Source organism: Ranitomeya variabilis, chromosome 8 (genome assembly GCF_051348905.1).
Source record: "Ranitomeya variabilis isolate aRanVar5 chromosome 8, aRanVar5.hap1, whole genome shotgun sequence".
Classification (NCBI taxonomy): Eukaryota; Metazoa; Chordata; class Amphibia; order Anura; family Dendrobatidae; genus Ranitomeya; species Ranitomeya variabilis.
The window spans coordinates 78111726-78130081 of NC_135239.1; the positions used below are offsets into that span (position 1 = coordinate 78111726).

The 18356-nt window shown below is 44.0% G+C and overlaps 1 protein-coding gene across 1 annotated transcript in view; it reads right to left on the reverse strand.

Moving 5' to 3' along the window:
• Positions 1-636: 636 nt before the first annotated feature.
• Positions 637-18356, reverse strand: part of LOC143788047 (pancreatic alpha-amylase-like) — a 99007-nt gene continuing 81287 nt past the window's right edge. Inside the window, exons 4-10 of the mRNA XM_077277389.1 lie at positions 4968-5198; positions 2928-3061; positions 2720-2842; positions 2535-2634; positions 2167-2288; positions 1926-2051; positions 637-1031 (exon numbers count right to left, since the gene is read on the reverse strand). Coding sequence (XP_077133504.1) covers positions 842-1031; positions 1926-2051; positions 2167-2288; positions 2535-2634; positions 2720-2842; positions 2928-3061; positions 4968-5198 — 1026 coding nt within the window. The 3' untranslated portion in view covers positions 637-841. The remainder of the gene's footprint in view (positions 1032-1925; positions 2052-2166; positions 2289-2534; positions 2635-2719; positions 2843-2927; positions 3062-4967; positions 5199-18356) is intronic.

Genomic DNA, 18356 nt, shown 5'->3' on the forward strand with positions numbered 1-18356 from the left:
GTTAATTATAGGTTGGCTGTCTCACCTAAATCACCTAAGCAGACATAGGGGCAACTGTGGGAGAGGGGCGTCACTAGGGTCCCGGAAGAACTCCAGGCCTACCCGTCATACGGGTGCGTCCTAGCCATATCATCTGGGGGACGGAGAAGAACATCAGAACAGATATAAGTTGTGAGAAAGAACATCAGAAACAGACACAACAGTTGTGAGGACTATCCCGTGGTGCTCAGCAGGGAAGTACTACAACACACAGGCGCTAGAAGGTAGGCACAGATTTCCACCTGCAAAGGGAACTCTGGAGGTGCCTTCGGACCGGCTGGTCTCAACCAGCCCTGTTAACAGTACTCTGGATTGACGATCCTGAAGCCTTCAGTAAAGAGGTAAAGAGACTGCAACCCTGTGTCCTCGTTATTCACCGCGACCTACACCACGCACCATTATCTCATCCCCAGAACCCCAGAACTGAGACAGAGAGGCCCGGTACCGAGTACCCCGCGGCCCTGCGTCTGGGAGCGCTCCACAAGCACATAAAGATGGCATCCCTCTTCGTGGAAAGCAATTATGACCAGCAGATCATTCATATTTTATTCATACAAAAGCATCATACAGTGAGGCACTTTGGCTCACTCTAAGCCTTTTTTGCCATATGTATGATCCTTTCATTTTAACAATTTGCGGATCTTCGTTGCTCACTCAGGAAATGTAACATCAAGAATATAAAGGTTAGAATAATCAATATTTGAGCCTTGGGGAAATAACGCTTTATATTGTTATAACTATCAACATGGACAAAGAATGACACACAAGTTAGATTAGTTATTGCATTATGAGTTTTCAGTCATTACAGTTTGGCATTGACATGAATGGCGATAAATGGGTCCTCCGCTGAACTGCTGATAGTGAAGCGGGCTGAGCCAGTGCTGCTCACGGTGATCTGGGTGCCGGTACAACGAGTGCCGTCCTTCTGCCCAGAGATGACATCACAGTAAGTGCCAGCAGGAAGTCCCGTGTTTAAGGTGACATCCATGTTACTGAAAGAATATATAAACATTTTACTCTGTATAGTGGTAAAAACATGAAAACTATTAGCATTGTGTCTAAAAACCTTTCAATACAATAGTACAGAGGGATATACATGTAATTCTGCTGCGCTGCTGGTCAAGAAGATATCAGATGGAGATGATGGTATTAAATAAGGAATAATTTTATTAATTTAGGTGTTTCAGAGTTGAACAAACTCCTTCATCAGGAAAAAAACCGTAATGGCTTGTCTTACAGATAGATCTACTTTTGATGACCTATGTGAGTGCCCCATCAATCAGCCAATATTTGCTTCGGCGGCAGCTGGTTGTAAACACCTTTGAGCAGAGATAGTGAGCGCCACTCCATTCGAAGTGTAGCAGCTGCTGCCAGTCATTGCCCGCTAAAGCAGGACAGCATCCATTCAAAAGAGCAGGATCTACACTGCAGTTGTTGGCCACTGTCAGCAGTGGCGGCTACACTCCCAATGGAGAGGGGCTTATCTGATCCATTCAAAGGGTTTACATCTGGCTGTTGCTGGAGCAAAAGTCAGCTATTCTATGAGGGCATAAGGTGTCAGAACCCTACCAATCTGTATTAATCACCTATAGATAGGTCATCAAATGCCTATGCCCTACCAACCTTTGTAAGGATTTAATTGCAATAACAAATAATGAAAAGCTTCATGTAACTAAGCTGTCAATAGTTCATCTTTTATTGTTAAAGTAACTATGTAAAAATCTTGGACTTGCAGCTTTATCGCAAATAGGTTTTTCATAAAATTCATGAAAATTATCTGTGTGTGTTTGCCTGTTTCCTGACAAATGTCTATTTAAGAACTATAAAAGAAAATGCTCACCATCCTTGGCTAGCTTTATCTATTGTTAAAAACAAACATAACTTACAAGCTCTCGTTATTGAAGATAATGAACCCTTTGTTTCCACGGCCAAAAGCAATTTGGTTTCCTCCATTTTCCCACCAGTTGGTCAGACTTTGGCCATCAACTGTATTACGGAAAATGACCATGTTCCTTTAAACAAAACATCACATTTATGTCTGAGAACCATGTAAGATACAAACATCTAGCACAGGAAGTAGTGGAGGAGAAAATTGCTTTATTTAGGCATCTAAATTTCACTACTTACTTGATCTGGCGCCATCTGTGCTCACACACCCAATCATTGCCACATGTGGAGTCTGCGTTAATGGTGACAGTCTTGGTTGATCCATCAGAATTCATTGGTGGTCCGATCCAATCGTTGGCATCCTATAAAACGATATTTGGGATATACAAGGATGCAATAAAGAGTAAATGTTACATTAAATGTGCATTGTAAAGTGGATTCATGGCCAATAGAGCTAAGTAGGTTTTTTATCACTTATTTTCACAACATAAAGTTTGAGGAGCCATAATGTATTGAAGGATCCAGAAAGAAGATCTAATGTTGCTACGTGTAACAAAGGTTAAGTGACAGAAGGAAGAAATTATTCTCTAAATTAACATTGCACTTACCTGTCCATTAACAAAGTTTCTTGTCCAGCGATAACTGGACATCACACGGGCGAGCCCATAGGGATGAGCCAACATGAAGCCAACTCCCATCTTGTAAAGGCTGTGTACATTACAAATGGGAACAATTTTACAATCACAAGAAAGGATACAGAGGAATTTTAGGTTTGTCTTTAGTAAACTCTTACCGAGCGTCAAAGAAGGTGAGGATGGAGGCTCCACCGGCTCCATGTCCTCTCTGGTTATCGTGGTTGTCTACAAATACCAAGGCTCTATCATTGGGCATAAAACCCCATCCTTCACCCCAGTTCCTAGATAAAAGATTTGTCAGAGGAAAGTAAAATCTCTATTTCTATTAAGAGTACTGTTGTGCATGAATATTAGGTCTGGATTTACCTTAGGTAGGACATCTTTTCTCCATTCCACTGACGAATAACATTTCCGAGTTTGGCTCCATACTTGAATTCTGTCACTCGTCCATTTCCATAATATTCACTTGCTGAAATAGCTTCTCCACCTAAATCAATCACCTGTCAGTCACAATGATATTGATTTATTGGAAAGTCTTACATCTCCCAATGTGTAGTTCTCAAGGTACAGAAAGTAATGGGCGGTCTACCCATACTGACTTTAGACCATTATTGAAATGTGAAGGTATAGGGAAACGTTTTTTAGTTTTTCCTTTATTTTATTTCTCTATGTGATGTATCGTGTATCAGTGATACTTAAAAAGGCAAACCTTAAGGAATTATGCTTCATGCAAATGATATTATTGCCTACAAAAGGCAAGAGGGGTCATCATGCTTGGTCAATATCGAGAAGTCAAAAAAAATCAAGAGGCATGTGGATAGTCAAAATACAAGCTAAGATCAGACAAAAGGATATACAAATTCACACAGGAGCAAGGTGTCAGACCAGGTCTAGCTGAAAACTAACTAATAACTGGCAGCTAGAAATTGTCAGTTGGGGTTGATATAGAAGGGAGCCCTGCCCATGACGCCCAGCTAATAACATACCAGCTTACTGCCGCAAAACACAAGTGATTAGGAAAAACTGGAGAGCTAGATTAAGCTATCTAAAGGCTAAACATCCAGGGGAAGTATGTTCAGACAGTTTTAATGCCTAATAGTAAAACATCTTAATATCAGGACTCTACGGCTATTTTGACATGAATTTTCACATTAGGTACAGCAGCCTCATCAGCTCTAAGAGATTTACTTAATAATGTACGAAGTTTGTATTGTGAAATCTAGTGATGGATCCACTTTAGGTTTACCATATCTCTTCTGCCCTGTGCTAGTTATTGTATTAATAATAATGATAATCTTTATTTATATAGCGCCAACATATTCCGCAGCGCTTTACAGTTTAACAGCTTCAAACACAACAGTCATAAGTAACAATGGTAACAATACAATAAATAAAGCAACACAAGATGACAAGATGATCACGACCCCCAGGAAGAAGCTACGTTGCGAAAAGCGAGTCGGGGTTTTCCTCCTCACAGCAATCCATAGGTGTGCAGGTAATACAACATGGTGTTGCTGCCTTCCTAATATTTTCATATTTGGCATCCCCAATATATTTATAGTTTCCCTATATCTATATTTATTCTATCTTAATGCACTTGCACTTTACTTAGATTCATTTTTGGATCTTTGGTAGATCCTTTCTGTATAGATAGTATACGCTAGTATACTGTATAGAATTCCTATCTATATACTCTACATACTCATACTTTGGGGTTCATATATGTTCACTTTAGTGGTTTACATACCTTCACTTTGTAGGCAGCCCTGTGCATATTTTGTGAAACTTTTCCTCCTACAATCCTGAGCCTGCTGATGCAAATTGTGCAATATTTATTGTATTATCTGATTTTGCCTATTATTGAGACTTGTATTTGATTTTTATAATCATGCTATGGATTGCTTTGAGCTCACTCTGCCTTGTTTAAATTCTCTTTTTTGTACAATTATGATTATTTCTATTTTTAATTCATTGTGAATAAAATATCTTAAATTTTACTTTTTGGTTTTTGCACTTCCCTTTCTCTTTGGTTCATGTAATTTTGGAAGTATACCATATGAATATTTTGGTCTTCAATCTTTGGATATTTTATTGTATTACTGGTGCACTATTCTGGATTTTGATACTATTATTGGATTTTGATCCAGCTATTGCAATACTTGTACTCTGCTGGATTAAGCTTTTTACTTCTGCTCTGTTTTTTACCTTGAAATGTTTGATCCTACGTTTGCCATATTATTCTTTCTGTCTCTCTTTCATTCTTAAGTAGCTTACCTTGAATTTGCCTTTGGACTCTGATACTGTCACTGTCTAGATGCAAATGTGAACTCTCTTTGCTAACAAAAAATCCTAATTTTTTTAAATTGCTGTTTTAGACTTATTACTCTTGCATTCATCACCTCTTACCTCTTGGAAGATGAAAGGGCGAGATCCACTGGCGAACCACTGAGTGTTGAGGTTATTGAGTTTGTTGGTAATGGCTTTGATATCCCCTGGCCACATGTGTTTAGACGCATCGAGTCTGAAGCCTGCCACACCAATGCTGATAAGGTTGTTAAGATAGTCAGCAATCTTTGTACGCACATATTCCTTCTCCAGTGCCAAATCCAAAAGGCTCACAAGACGGCAATCTCTCACCTGCAAATGAGCACATTTGTAATGTGTTTTCATTAAATATATGTCATCAACATAGTGTAAAAGATCAATTTCACTGACATTAAGACAGATCTGTCACCATATTTTACAATACAAATTGCATACATTATTAAATAATTTTTGACCTGATGACGTTGTAGTACTTACTTTGAAAACCCATATCAGAATGACAGTATAACTCTCTGTAAAATTGTCCTAGCCAAGTATTAAAAGAAGCGAGACTAGGTAAAAAGCTCATTGTAATTTGAGATTTATACAGCCGTTCCAACATAAATTATAAACTAAGTGCACCATCAAGTCTAAGAGATCTATATGCATAACCTTATAGTTTAAAATCTGGTTACAGATTGATTAAAAAAAAGTAAATTATTTCTTCAGGTATTTCTCTAATCACCATGTGTAAGAATTTTCAGATCAACTGAGCGTTCACATGCTTTCAAGAAAGTCAATGGCAGACGCATCTGGCAGGGACTTAACTACATCGAGAAAAATATGGAACTGGAGTATAAATGGCTGGATCTTTATCTGTGCTGACAACAAGTGACAAGGAGCTCACCGCGTACACCAGAAAGTCAGCTGGTCATGCCAAAATCTGCAAGTCTGGACAAACTGAATGTATCTAGGCACAATAAAACTTACAGAGAATCTGTAAACAGGTTTTTGCTAACCACTTTGAAAGCATCATGATGGAGAGGCCAGAGACTCCAATTCCAGTGATGTATTACTTACTAGGCTACTTACTGCATTTTTTATCAAAGTCCTATTTCATCTGCTTCAGATCTACCAGTTCTCTGAATGCTGAGAACTGATTGGCAGCCTTCTGTGTACACTGTGCATAGGCAGAAAGCTGCCAATCAATGGTGGTTACAGGGTTATACAGAGCTCATGAATATGGAGTACAGGTTTACTAGTCCTATAGTGATAATCTCCTGTCAATAAAACAGTGGTTGTATGAAAACTACAGCAAGCAGCCCAGTAAATCACAAATGACATATTGCTGGAATTGGTCTATACCCCATATACAGTACAGGCCAAACGTTTAGACACATCTTCTCATATAAAGATTTTTCTGTATTTTCATGACTATGAAAATTGTACATTCTCACTGAACGCATCAAAACTATGAATTAACACATGTGGAATTATATACTTAACAAAAAAGAGTGAAACAACTGAAATTATGTCTTATATTCCAGGTTCTTCAAACTAGTCACCTTTTGCTTTGATGACTGCTTTGCACACTCTTGTTATTCTCTTGATGAGCTTCAAGAGGTAGTCACCGGGAATGGTTTTCACTTCACAGGTGTGCCCTGTCAGGTTTAATAAGTGGGATTTCTTGCCTTATAAATGGTGTTGGGACCATCAGTTGTGTTGTGCAGAAGTCTGGTGGATACACAGCTGATAGCCCTACTGAATAGTCTGTTAGAATTTGTATTATGTCAAGAAAAAAGCAGCTAAGTAAAGAAAAACGAGTGGCCATCATTACTTTAAGAAATGAAGGTCAGTCAGTCAGAAAAATTGGGCAAACTTTGAAAGTGTCCCCAAGTGCAGTGTCAAAAACCATCAAGCGCTACAATGAAACTGGCTCATATGAGGACCGCCCCAGGGAAGGAAGACAAAGAGTCACCTCTGCTTCTGAGGATAAGTTTATGCGACTCACCAGCCTCAGAAATCGCAGGTTAAAAGCAGCTCAGATTAGAGACCAGGTCAACGCCACACAGAGTTCTAGCAGCAGACACATCTCTACAACAACTGTTAAGAGGAGACTTTGTGCAGTAGGCCTTCAGGACATTAGACCAATGGAAATCTGTGCTTTGGTTTGATGAGTCCAAATTTGAGATCTTTGGTTCCAACCACCGTGTCTTTGTGCGATGCAGAAAAGGTGAACGGATGGACTCTACATGCCTGGTTCCCACCGTGAAGCATGGAGGAGGAGGTGTGATGGTGTGGGGGTGCTTTGCTGGTGACACTGTTGGGGATTTATTCAAAATTGAAGGCATACTGAACCAGCATGGCTACCACAGCATCTTGCAGCGGCATGCTATTCCATCTGGTTTGCGTTTAGTTGGACCATCATTTATTTTTCAACAGGACAATGACCCCAAACACACCTCCAGGCTGTGTAAGTGTAGAGACCGCAGATAAAGAAGGATGCAGGGACAAAGAGGAGTCAGAAAGCAAATAACGTTTTTTTAACTTTCCTTTAACTTCCAACCCAACAAAGAAATAACAACAGTTTTCCACGCAGGGAACTTAGGTACACGATCACAATTTCACAGTAAATCCTATCTACTATATAGGCGCCCTGAACTACACCCGCGAAACACGACAGCGCCTCACTAGTGACCCACTAACAAGAACAAGTCAACCAAGTTCACTTATCAGCGTTGTTTCAACGATGCAGTCCTGATGGTGAAGCTCCGTCAGCGGCGTAGTCCTGATGGTAAAGCTCCGTCAGCGACGTAGTCCTGATGGCGGGGGAAGGAGGTGTCCTCCGTTGACGGGCCCAGGTGTAGATTCGAGTCCAGAATGTCTTTTGCGGTGCTGCGTTACCTCCCACAGGCGGACGTTGATCCGGGGTAACAGTTTCCACGTCCAGAGAGGGGTCTTTTTGAGAAGAATTAGCAGAATAATCGGTATCAGTCACAGCTAAGAAAAACCCAGGAGGGCCCGGAGCACCCTGTGGCAAGATGCTCCCGGGGAGCACGGTAATATTGTCCCTGAGCTGATCAGCGCTACCCCTCTGCCTGGGGGGTCGCTGACGACGAGTGCGCCTCTTTTTGAGGGCTCTGGTAATTGCCCGCAGTGTCTGTTGCACGTTCTCCCCCTGCTTCCAGCAAGTCTCACTGCGGCCTGCACACACACAACAACTGCGCTGCAGTTTCCTCTCCTCAGAGATTTCCCGCGCTTCTCTGTCCCTGCTTTCGCGCGTTTTGCTTTTTATCCTCTCCTCTCCCTGCGTCACTCTGCCTCCTGTCACATGAGCCTGGCTTACCATGCGCCCCTCAAATCCGTCCCCCGGAACCCCGACTCCCGGCAACAATGGTTCCACCCGTCTGCACAGCTCACCAGGTCCCTGTCCCCTACTGTCATGATCTCAATGGCAAGAGAACATAGCATCAGCATATATAGGAACTAGCTCTTGGAAGATGGGAACTGAGCTGACCATGAACTAAACCTAACACACAACTAGCAGTGGCCGGGTAGCATGCCTACGTTGATTCTAGATGCCCAGCACCAGCCGGAGGACTAAATAATGCTAGCAGAGGAAAATATTAGTCCTAGCTCACCTCTAGAGAAATACCCCGAAAGAAGACAGAGGCCCCCCACATGTATTGGCGGTGAATAAAGATGAAATAACAAAACGTAGTATGAAAATAGGTTTAGCAAATTTGAGGTCCACTTACTACATAGCAGAAGACAGAAAGAACACTTTCATGGTCAGCTAAAAACCCTATCAAAACACCATCCAGAAATTACTTTAAAACTCTGGCATTAACTCATAACACCAGAGTGGCAATTCCTGTTCACAAGAGCTTTCCAGACACAGTAACGAAACTACAGCTGTGAACTGGAACAAAAATGCAAAAACAAACATGGACAAGAGTCCAACTTATCTAGTAGTTGTCTAGGAGCAGGAACAAGCACAGAGAGGCTTCTGATAACATTGTTGACCGGCAAGCAACTAACAAAGCAGCAAGGTTATATAGCGACTCCCACATCTTGATGGGAACAGGTGAACAGAGAAGATGAAGACACCAGTTCAATTCCACCAGTAGCCACCGGGGGAGCCCAGAATCCAAATTCACAACAGTACCCCCCCCTCAAGGAGGGGGCACCGAACCCTCACCAGAACCACCAGGGCGATCAGGATGGGCCCTATGAAAGGCACGAACCAGATCAGAGGCATGAACATCAGATGCATTCACCCAAGAATTATCCTCCTGGCCGTATCCCTTCCACTTGACCAGATACTGGAGTCTCCGTCTGGAAACACGAGAGTCTAAGATTTTCTCCACAACGTACTCCAACTCACCCTCAACCAACACCGGAGCAGGAGGCCCAACGGAAGGCACAACCGGTACCTCATACCTGCGCAACAATGACCGATGAAAAACGTTATGAATAGAAAAGGATGCAGGGAGGTCCAAACGGAAGGAAACAGGGTTAAGAATCTCCAATATCTTATACGGGCCGATGAACCGAGGCTTAAACTTAGGAGAAGAGACCCTCATAGGGACAAAACGAGAAGACAACCACACCAAATCCCCAACACAAAGCCGAGGACCAACACGACGGTGGCGGTTGGCAAAAAGCTGAGTCTTCTCCTGGGACAACCTCAAATTGTCCACCACCTGCCCCCAGATCTGATGCAATCTCTCCACCACAGCATCCAATCCAGGACAATCCGAAGATTCCACCTGACCAGAGGAAAATCGAGGATGAAACCCCGAATTACAGAAAAACGGGGACACCAAAGTGGCAGAGCTGGCCCGATTATTGAGAGCGAACTCCGCCAATGGCAAAAAAGCAACCCAATCATCCTGGTCAGCAGACACAAAACACCTCAGATATGTCTCCAGGGTCTGATTAATCCGCTCGGTCTGGCCATTCGTCTGAGGATGGAAAGCGGATGAAAAAGATAAATCTATGCCCATCCTAGCACAGAATGCCCGCCAAAATCTAGACACGAATTGAGTCCCTCTGTCAGAAACGATATTCTCAGGAATACCATGCAAACGAACAACATTTTGAAAAAACAGAGGAACCAACTCGGAAGAAGAAGGCAACTTGGGCAGAGGAACCAAATGGACCATCTTAGAGAAACGGTCACACACCACCCAGATGACAGACATCTTCTGAGAAACAGGCAGATCTGAAATAAAATCCATCGAGATGTGCGTCCAAGGCCTCTTAGGAATAGGCAAGGGCAACAATAATCCACTAGCCCGAGAACAACAAGGCTTGGCCCGAGCACAAACGTCACAAGACTGCACAAAGCCTCGCACATCTCGTGACAGGGAAGGCCACCAGAAGGACCTTGCCACCAAATCCCTGGTACCAAAAATGCCAGGATGACCTGCCAACGCAGAAGAATGAACCTCAGAGATTACTCTACTGGTCCAATCATCAGGAACAAACAGTTTATCAGGTGGGCAACGATCAGGTCTATCCGCCTGAAACTCCTGCAAGGCCCGCCGCAGGTCTGGAGAAACGGCTGACAATACCACTCCATCCTTAAGGATACCTGTGGGCTCAGAGTTACCAGGCGAGTCAGGCTCAAAACTCCTAGAAAGGGCATCCGCCTTAACATTCTTAGAACCCGGTAGGTATGACACCACAAAATTAAACCGAGAGAAAAATAATGACCAGCGCGCCTGTCTAGGATTCAGGCGCCTGGCGGTCTCAAGATAAATCAAATTTTTGTGGTCCGTCAATACCACCACCTGATGTCTGGCCCCCTCAAGCCAATGGCGCCACTCCTCAAAAGCCCACTTCATGGCCAAAAGCTCCCGATTCCCAACTGTCATGATCTCCATGGCCAGAGAACTAGCATAAGCCTCAATAGGAACAAGCTCTTGGAAGATGTAACTGTACTGACCATGAACTAAACCTACCGCATCATCTAGAAGTAGCCAGGTAGCATGTCCTACTTTTTATCCCTATATGCCCAGCGCCGGCCGGAGAACTAAATAATGCTAGCAGAGGGAAATATAAGACCTGACTCACCTCTAGAGAAATGCCCAAAAAGGAGACAGAAGCCCCCCACATATATTGGCGGTGATATGAGATGAAACAACAAACGCAGCAGGAAAATAGTTTTAGCAAATTTGAGGTCCGCTTTCTAGATAGCAGAAGACAGAAAGCATACTTTCATGGTCAGTAGAAAACCCTAACAAAACACATCCAGAAATTACTTTAGGACTCTGGCATTAACTCATAATACCAGAGTGGCAATTCCTGATCAACAAGAGCTTTCCAGACACAGTAACGAAACTGCAGCTGTGAACTGGAACCAAAATACAAAAACAAAACATGGACGAATGTCCAACTTATCTAGTAGATGTCTGGGAGCAGGAACAAGCACAGAGAGGCTTCTGATAACATTGTTGACCGGCAAGCATCTAACAGAGAAGCCAGGTTATATAGCGACACCCAGATCTAATCAGAACAGGTGAACAGGGAAGATGATGTCACAAGTTCAATTCCACCAGTAGCCACCGGGGGAGCCCAGAATCCAAATTCACAACAGTACCCCCCCCTCAAGGAGGGGGCACCGAACCCTCACCAGAACCACCAGGGCGATCAGGATGGGCCCTATGAAAGGCACGAACCAGATCAGAGGCATGAACATCAGATGCAGTGACCCAAGAATTATCCTCCTGGCCGTATCCCTTCCACTTGACCAGATACTGGAGTCTCCGTCTGGAAACACGGGAGTCTAGGATTTTTTCCACAACGTACTCCAACTCACCCTCAACCAACACCGGAGCAGGAGGCTCAACGGAAGGCACAACCGGTGCCTCATACCTGCGCAATAACGACCGATGAAAAACGTTATGAATAGAAAAGGATGCAGGGAGGTCCAAACGGAAGGAAACAGGGTTAAGAATCTCCAATATTTTATACGGACCGATGAACCGAGGCTTAAACTTAGGAGATGAGACCCTCATAGGGACAAAACGAGAAGACAACCACACCAAATCTCCAACACAAAGCCGAGGACCAACACGACGGTGACGGTTGGCAAAAAGCTGAGTCTTCTCCTGGGACAACTTTAAATTGTCCATCACCTGCCCCCAGATATGATGCAATCTCTCCACCACCGCATCCACTCCAGGACAATCCGAGGATTCCATCTGACCGGAGGAAAATCGAGGGTGGAACCCCGAATTACAGAAAAACGGGGACACCAAAGTGGCAGAGCTGGCCCGATTATTGAGGGCGAACTCCGCCAATGGCAAAAAAGCAACCCAATCATCCTGGTCAGCAGACACAAAACACCTCAGATATGTCTCCAGGGTCTGATTAGTCCGCTCGGTCTGGCCATTAGTCTGAGGGTGAAAAGCAGACGAAAAAGACAAATCTATGCCCATCCTAGCACAGAATGCCCGCCAAAATCTAGACACAAATTGGGTTCCTCTGTCAGAAACGATATTCTCAGGAATACCATGCAAACGAACAACATTTTGAAAAAACAGGGGCACCAACTCGGAAGAAGAAGGCAATTTGGGCAGGGGAACCAAATGGACCATCTTAGAAAAACGGTCACACACCACCCAGATGACAGACATCTTCTGAGAAACAGGCAGATCTGAAATAAAATCCATCGAGATGTGTGTCCAAGGCCTCTTAGGAATAGGCAAGGGCAACAATAATCCACTAGCCCGAGAACAACAAGGCTTGGCCCGAGCACAAACGTCACAAGACTGCACAAAGCCTCGCACATCTCGTGACAGGGAAGGCCACCAGAAGGATCTTGCCACCAAATCCCTGGTACCAAAAATTCCAGGATGACCTGCCAATGCAGAAGAATGTACCTCAGAGATGACTCTACTGGTCCAATCATCAGGAACAAACAACCTATCAGGCGGACAACGATCCGGTCTATCCGCCTGAAACTCCTGCAAGGCCCGCCGCAGGTCTGGAGAAACGGCTGACAAGATAACTCCCTCCTTAAGAATACCTGTGGGGTCAGAGTTGCCGGGTGAATCAGGCTCAAAACTCCTAGAAAGGGCATCCGCCTTAACATTCTTAGAACCCGGTAGGTACGATACCACAAAATTAAACCGAGAGAAAAATAATGACCAGCGCGCCTGTCTAGGATTCAGGCGCCTGGCGGTCTCAAGATAGATCAAATTTTTGTGGTCAGTCAATACCACCACCTGATGTCTGGCCCCCTCGAGCCAATGGCGCCACTCCTCAAACGCCCACTTCATGGCCAAAAGCTCCCGATTCCCAACATCATAATTCCGCTCAGCGGGCGAAAATTTACGGGAAAAGAAGGCACAAGGCCTCATCACGGCGCAGTCAGAACTTTTCTGCGACAACACTGCCCCAGCCCCGATCTCAGAAGCGTCGACCTCAACCTGAAAAGGAAGAGTCACATCAGGCTGACGCAACACAGGGGCAGAAGAAAAACGGCGCTTAAGCTCCTGAAAGGCCTCCACAGCATCAGGGGACCAATTAGCAACATCAGCACCCTGTCTAGTCAAATCGGTCAATGGCTTAACGACATCCGAAAAACCAGAAATAAATCGACGATAAAAGTTGGCAAAGCCCAAAAATTTCTGAAGACTTTTAAGAGAAGAGGGCTGCGTCCAATCACAAATAGCTTGAACCTTGACAGGATCCATCTCAATGGAAGAGGGAGAAAAAATATATCCCAAAAAGGAAATTCTCTGAACCCCAAAAACGCACTTAGAACCCTTGACACACAGAGAATTAGACCGCAAAACCTGAAAAACCCTCTTAACTTGCCGGACATGAGAGTCCCAATCATCCGAAAAAATCAGAATATCATCCAGATACACTATCATAAATTTATCCAAAAAATCGCGGAAAATATCATGCATAAAGGACTGGAAGACTGAAGGGGCATTAGAAAGACCAAAAGGCATCACCAAATACTCAAAGTGGCCCTCGGGCGTATTAAATGCGGTTTTCCACTCATCCCCCTGCCTGATCCGCACCAAATTATACGCCCCACGGAGATCAATCTTAGAGAACCACTTGGCCCCCTTTATGCGAGCAAACAAATCAGTCAGCAACGGCAATGGGTATTGATATTTAACCGTGATTTTATTCAAAAGCCGATAATCAATACATGGTCTCAAAGAGCCGTCTTTTTTTGACACAAAGAAAAAACCGGCTCCTAAGGGAGATGACGATGGACGAATATGTCCCTTTTCCAAGGACTCCTTTATATATTCTCGCATAGCAGTATGTTCAGGCACAGACAGATTAAATAAACGACCCTTTGGGTATTTACTACCCGGAATTAAATCTATAGCACAATCGCACTCACGGTGCGGAGGTAGTGAACCCAGCTTGGGTTCTTCAAAGACGTCACGATAATCAGACAGGAACTCAGGGATTTCAGAGGGAATAGATGATGAAATGGACACCAAAGGTACGTCCCCATGAGTCCCCTTACATCCCCAGCTCAACACAGACATAGCTCTCCAGTCAAGGACTGGGTTGTGAGACTGCAGCCATGGCAATCCCAGCACCAAATCATCATGTAGATTATACAGCACCAGAAAACGAATAGTCTCCTGGTGATCCGGATTAATACACATAGTCACTTGTGTCCAGTATTGTGGTTTATTATTAGCCAATGGGGTGGAGTCAATCCCCTTCAGAGGAATAAGAGTCTCCAAAGGCTCTAAATCATACCCACAACGATTGGCAAAGGACCAATCCATAAGACTCAAAGCGGCGCCAGAGTCGATATAGGCGTCCGTAGTAATAGATGACAAAGAGCAAATCAGGGTCACAGACAAAATAAATTTAGACTGTAAAGTGCCAATGGGAACGGATTTATCAAGCTTTTTAGTACGCTTAAAGCATGCTGATATAACATGAGTAGAATCCCCACAATAGAAACACAACCCATTTTTCCGTCTAAAATTCTGCCGCTCGCTTCTGGACAGAATTCTATCACACTGCATGTTTTCTGGCGTCTTCTCAGTGGACACCGCCAGATGGTGCACTGGTTTGCGCTCCCGCAAACGCCTATCGATCTGAATGGCCATTGTCATGGACTCATTCAGACTTGCAGGCACAGGGAACCCCACCATAACATCCTTAATGGCATCAGAGAGACCCTCTCTGAAAGTAGCCGCCAAGGCACACTCATTCCACTGAGTAAGCACAGACCATTTACGGAATTTTTGGCAGTAAATTTCAGCTTCATCTTGCCCCTGCGATAGGGACATCAAAGTTTTTTCTGCCTGAAGTTCCAAATGAGGTTCCTCATACAGCAAGCCCAAGGCCAGAAAAAACGCATCCACATTGCGCAACGCAGGATCCCCTGGTGCCAATGCAAAAGCCCAATCTTGAGGGTCGCCGCGGAGCAAGGAAATCACAATCCCAACCTGCTGTGCAGGGTCTCCAGCAGAACGAGATTTCAGGGACAAAAATAACTTACAATTATTTCTAAAATTCTGAAAGCTAGATCTATTCCCTGAGAAGAATTCCGGCAAAGGAATTCTCGGCTCTGATACCGGAGCATGAACAACAAAATCTTGCAAACTTTGTACTTTCGTGGCGAGATTATTCAAACCTGCAGTTACACTCTGTAGATCCATTATAGACAGGTGAACATAGAGCCATTCAAAGATTAGAAGGAGAGAGAAAAAAAAGAAAGACTGCAGCATAGACAGACTGGCAAGTGATCCAATTAAGAGCACACTAACTACTAGAGAAAAAAAAATAAAAAAAAATTTTCAGCAGACTTCTTATTTCTCTCCTTTCTCAGCCAAGGATTTTAACCCTTTAGTGGGCCGGTCAAACTGTCATGATCTCCATGGCCAGAGAACTAGCATAAGCCTCAATAGGAACAAGCTCTTGGAAGATGTAACTGTACTGACCATGAACTAAACCTACCGCATCATCTAGAAGTAGCCAGGTAGCATGTCCTACTTTTTATCCCTATATGCCCAGCGCCGGCCGGAGAACTAAATAATGCTAGCAGAGGGAAATATAAGACCTGACTCACCTCTAGAGAAATGCCCAAAAAGGAGACAGAAGCCCCCCACATATATTGGCGGTGATATGAGATGAAACAACAAACGCAGCAGGAAAATAGTTTTAGCAAATTTGAGGTCCGCTTTCTAGATAGCAGAAGACAGAAAGCATACTTTCATGGTCAGTAGAAAACCCTAACAAAACACATCCAGAAATTACTTTAGGACTCTGGCATTAACTCATAATACCAGAGTGGCAATTCCTGATCAACAAGAGCTTTCCAGACACAGTAACGAAACTGCAGCTGTGAACTGGAACCAAAATACAAAAACAAAACATGGACGAATGTCCAACTTATCTAGTAGATGTCTGGGAGCAGGAACAAGCACAGAGAGGCTTCTGATAACATTGTTGACCGGCAAGCATCTAACAGAGAAGCCAGGTTATATAGCGACACCCAGATCTAATCAGAACAGGTGAACAGGGAAGATGATGTCACAAGTTCAATTCCACCAGTAGCCACCGGGGGAGCCCAGAATCCAAATTCACAACACCCAACATCATAATTCCGCTCAGCGGGCGAAAATTTACGGGAAAAGAAGGCACAAGGCCTCATCACGGAGCAGTCAGAACTTTTCTGCGACAACACTGCCCCAGCTCCGATCTCAGAAGCGTCGACCTCAACCTGAAAAGGTAGAGCAACATCAGGCTGACGCAACACAGGGGCAGAGGAAAAACGGCGCTTAAGCTCCCGAAAAGCCTCCACAGCATCAGGGGACCAATCAGCAACATCAGCACCCTTCTTAGTCAAATCAGTCAATGGCTTAGCAATATCCGAAAAACCAGCAATAAATCGACGATAAAAGTTAGCAAAGCCCAAAAATTTCTGAAGACTCTTAAGAGAAGAGGGCTGCGTCCAATCACAAATAGCTTGAACCTTGACAGGATCCATTTCAATGGAAGAGGGGGAAAAAATATATCCCAAAAAGGAAATCCTCTGTACCCCAAAAACACACTTAGAACCCTTCACACACAAAGAATTAGACCGCAAAACCTGAAAAACCCTCCTGACTTGCTGGACATGAGAGTCCCAGTCATCCGAAAAAATCAGAATATCATCCAGATACACAATCATAAATTTATCCAAATAATCGCGAAAAATATCATGCATAAAGGACTGGAAAACTGACGGAGCATTTGAAAGACCAAAAGGCATCACTAAATACTCAAAGTGGCCCTCGGGCGTATTAAATGCGGTTTTCCACTCATCCCCCTGCCTGATTCGCACCAAATTATACGCCCCACGAAGGTCAATCTTAGAGAACCACTTGGCCCCCTTTATGCGAGCAAACAAATCAGTCAGCAACGGCAATGGGTATTGATATTTAACAGTGATTTTATTCAAAAGCCGATAATCAATACATGGTCTCAAAGAGCCGTCTTTTTTTGACACAAAGAAAAAACCGGCTCCTAAGGGAGATGACGATGGACGAATATGTCCCTTTTCCAAGGACTCCTTTATATATTCTCGCATAGCAGCATGTTCAGGCACAGACAGATTAAATAAACGACCCTTTGGGTATTTACTACCCGGGATTAAATCTATGGCACAATCGCACTCTCGGTGCGGAGGTAACGAACCAAGCTTGGATTCTTCAAAGACGTCACGATAGTCAGACAGGAACTCAGGAATTTCAGAGGGAATAGATGATGAAATGGAAACCACAGGTACATCCCCATGAGCCCCCTTACATCCCCAGCTCAACACAGACATAGCTCTCCAGTCGAGGACTGGGTTGTGAGATTGCAGCCAAGGCAATCCTAGCACCAAATCATCATGTAGATTATACAGCACCAGAAAGCGAATAATCTCCTGGTGATCCGGATTAATACGCATAGTTACTTGTGTCCAGTATTGTGGTTTATTATTAGCCAATGGGGTGGAGTCAATCCCCTTCAGAGAAATAGGAGTCTCCAAAGGCTCTAAATCATACCCACAGCGTTTGGCAAAGGACCAATCCATAAGACTCAAAGCGGCGCCAGAGTCGACATAGGCGTCCGTGGTAATAGATGACAAAGAGCAAATCAGGGTCACAGATAGAATAAACTTAGACGGTGAGGTGCAAATGGAAACAGATTTACCAAGCTTTTTAGTGCGTTTAGAGCATGCTGATATAACATGAGTAGAATCACCACAATAGAAACACAACCCATTTTTCCGTCTAAAATTCTGCCGCTCGCTTCGGGACAGAATTCTATCACACTGCATACTCTCTGGCGACTTCTCAGTGGACACCGCCAGATGGTGCACTGGTTTGCGCTCCCGCAAACGCCTATCGATCTGAATAGCCATTGTCATGGACTCATTCAGACCCGCAGGCACAGGGAACCCCACCATAACATCCTTAATGGCATCAGAGAGACCCTCTCTGAAAGTCGCCGCCAGGG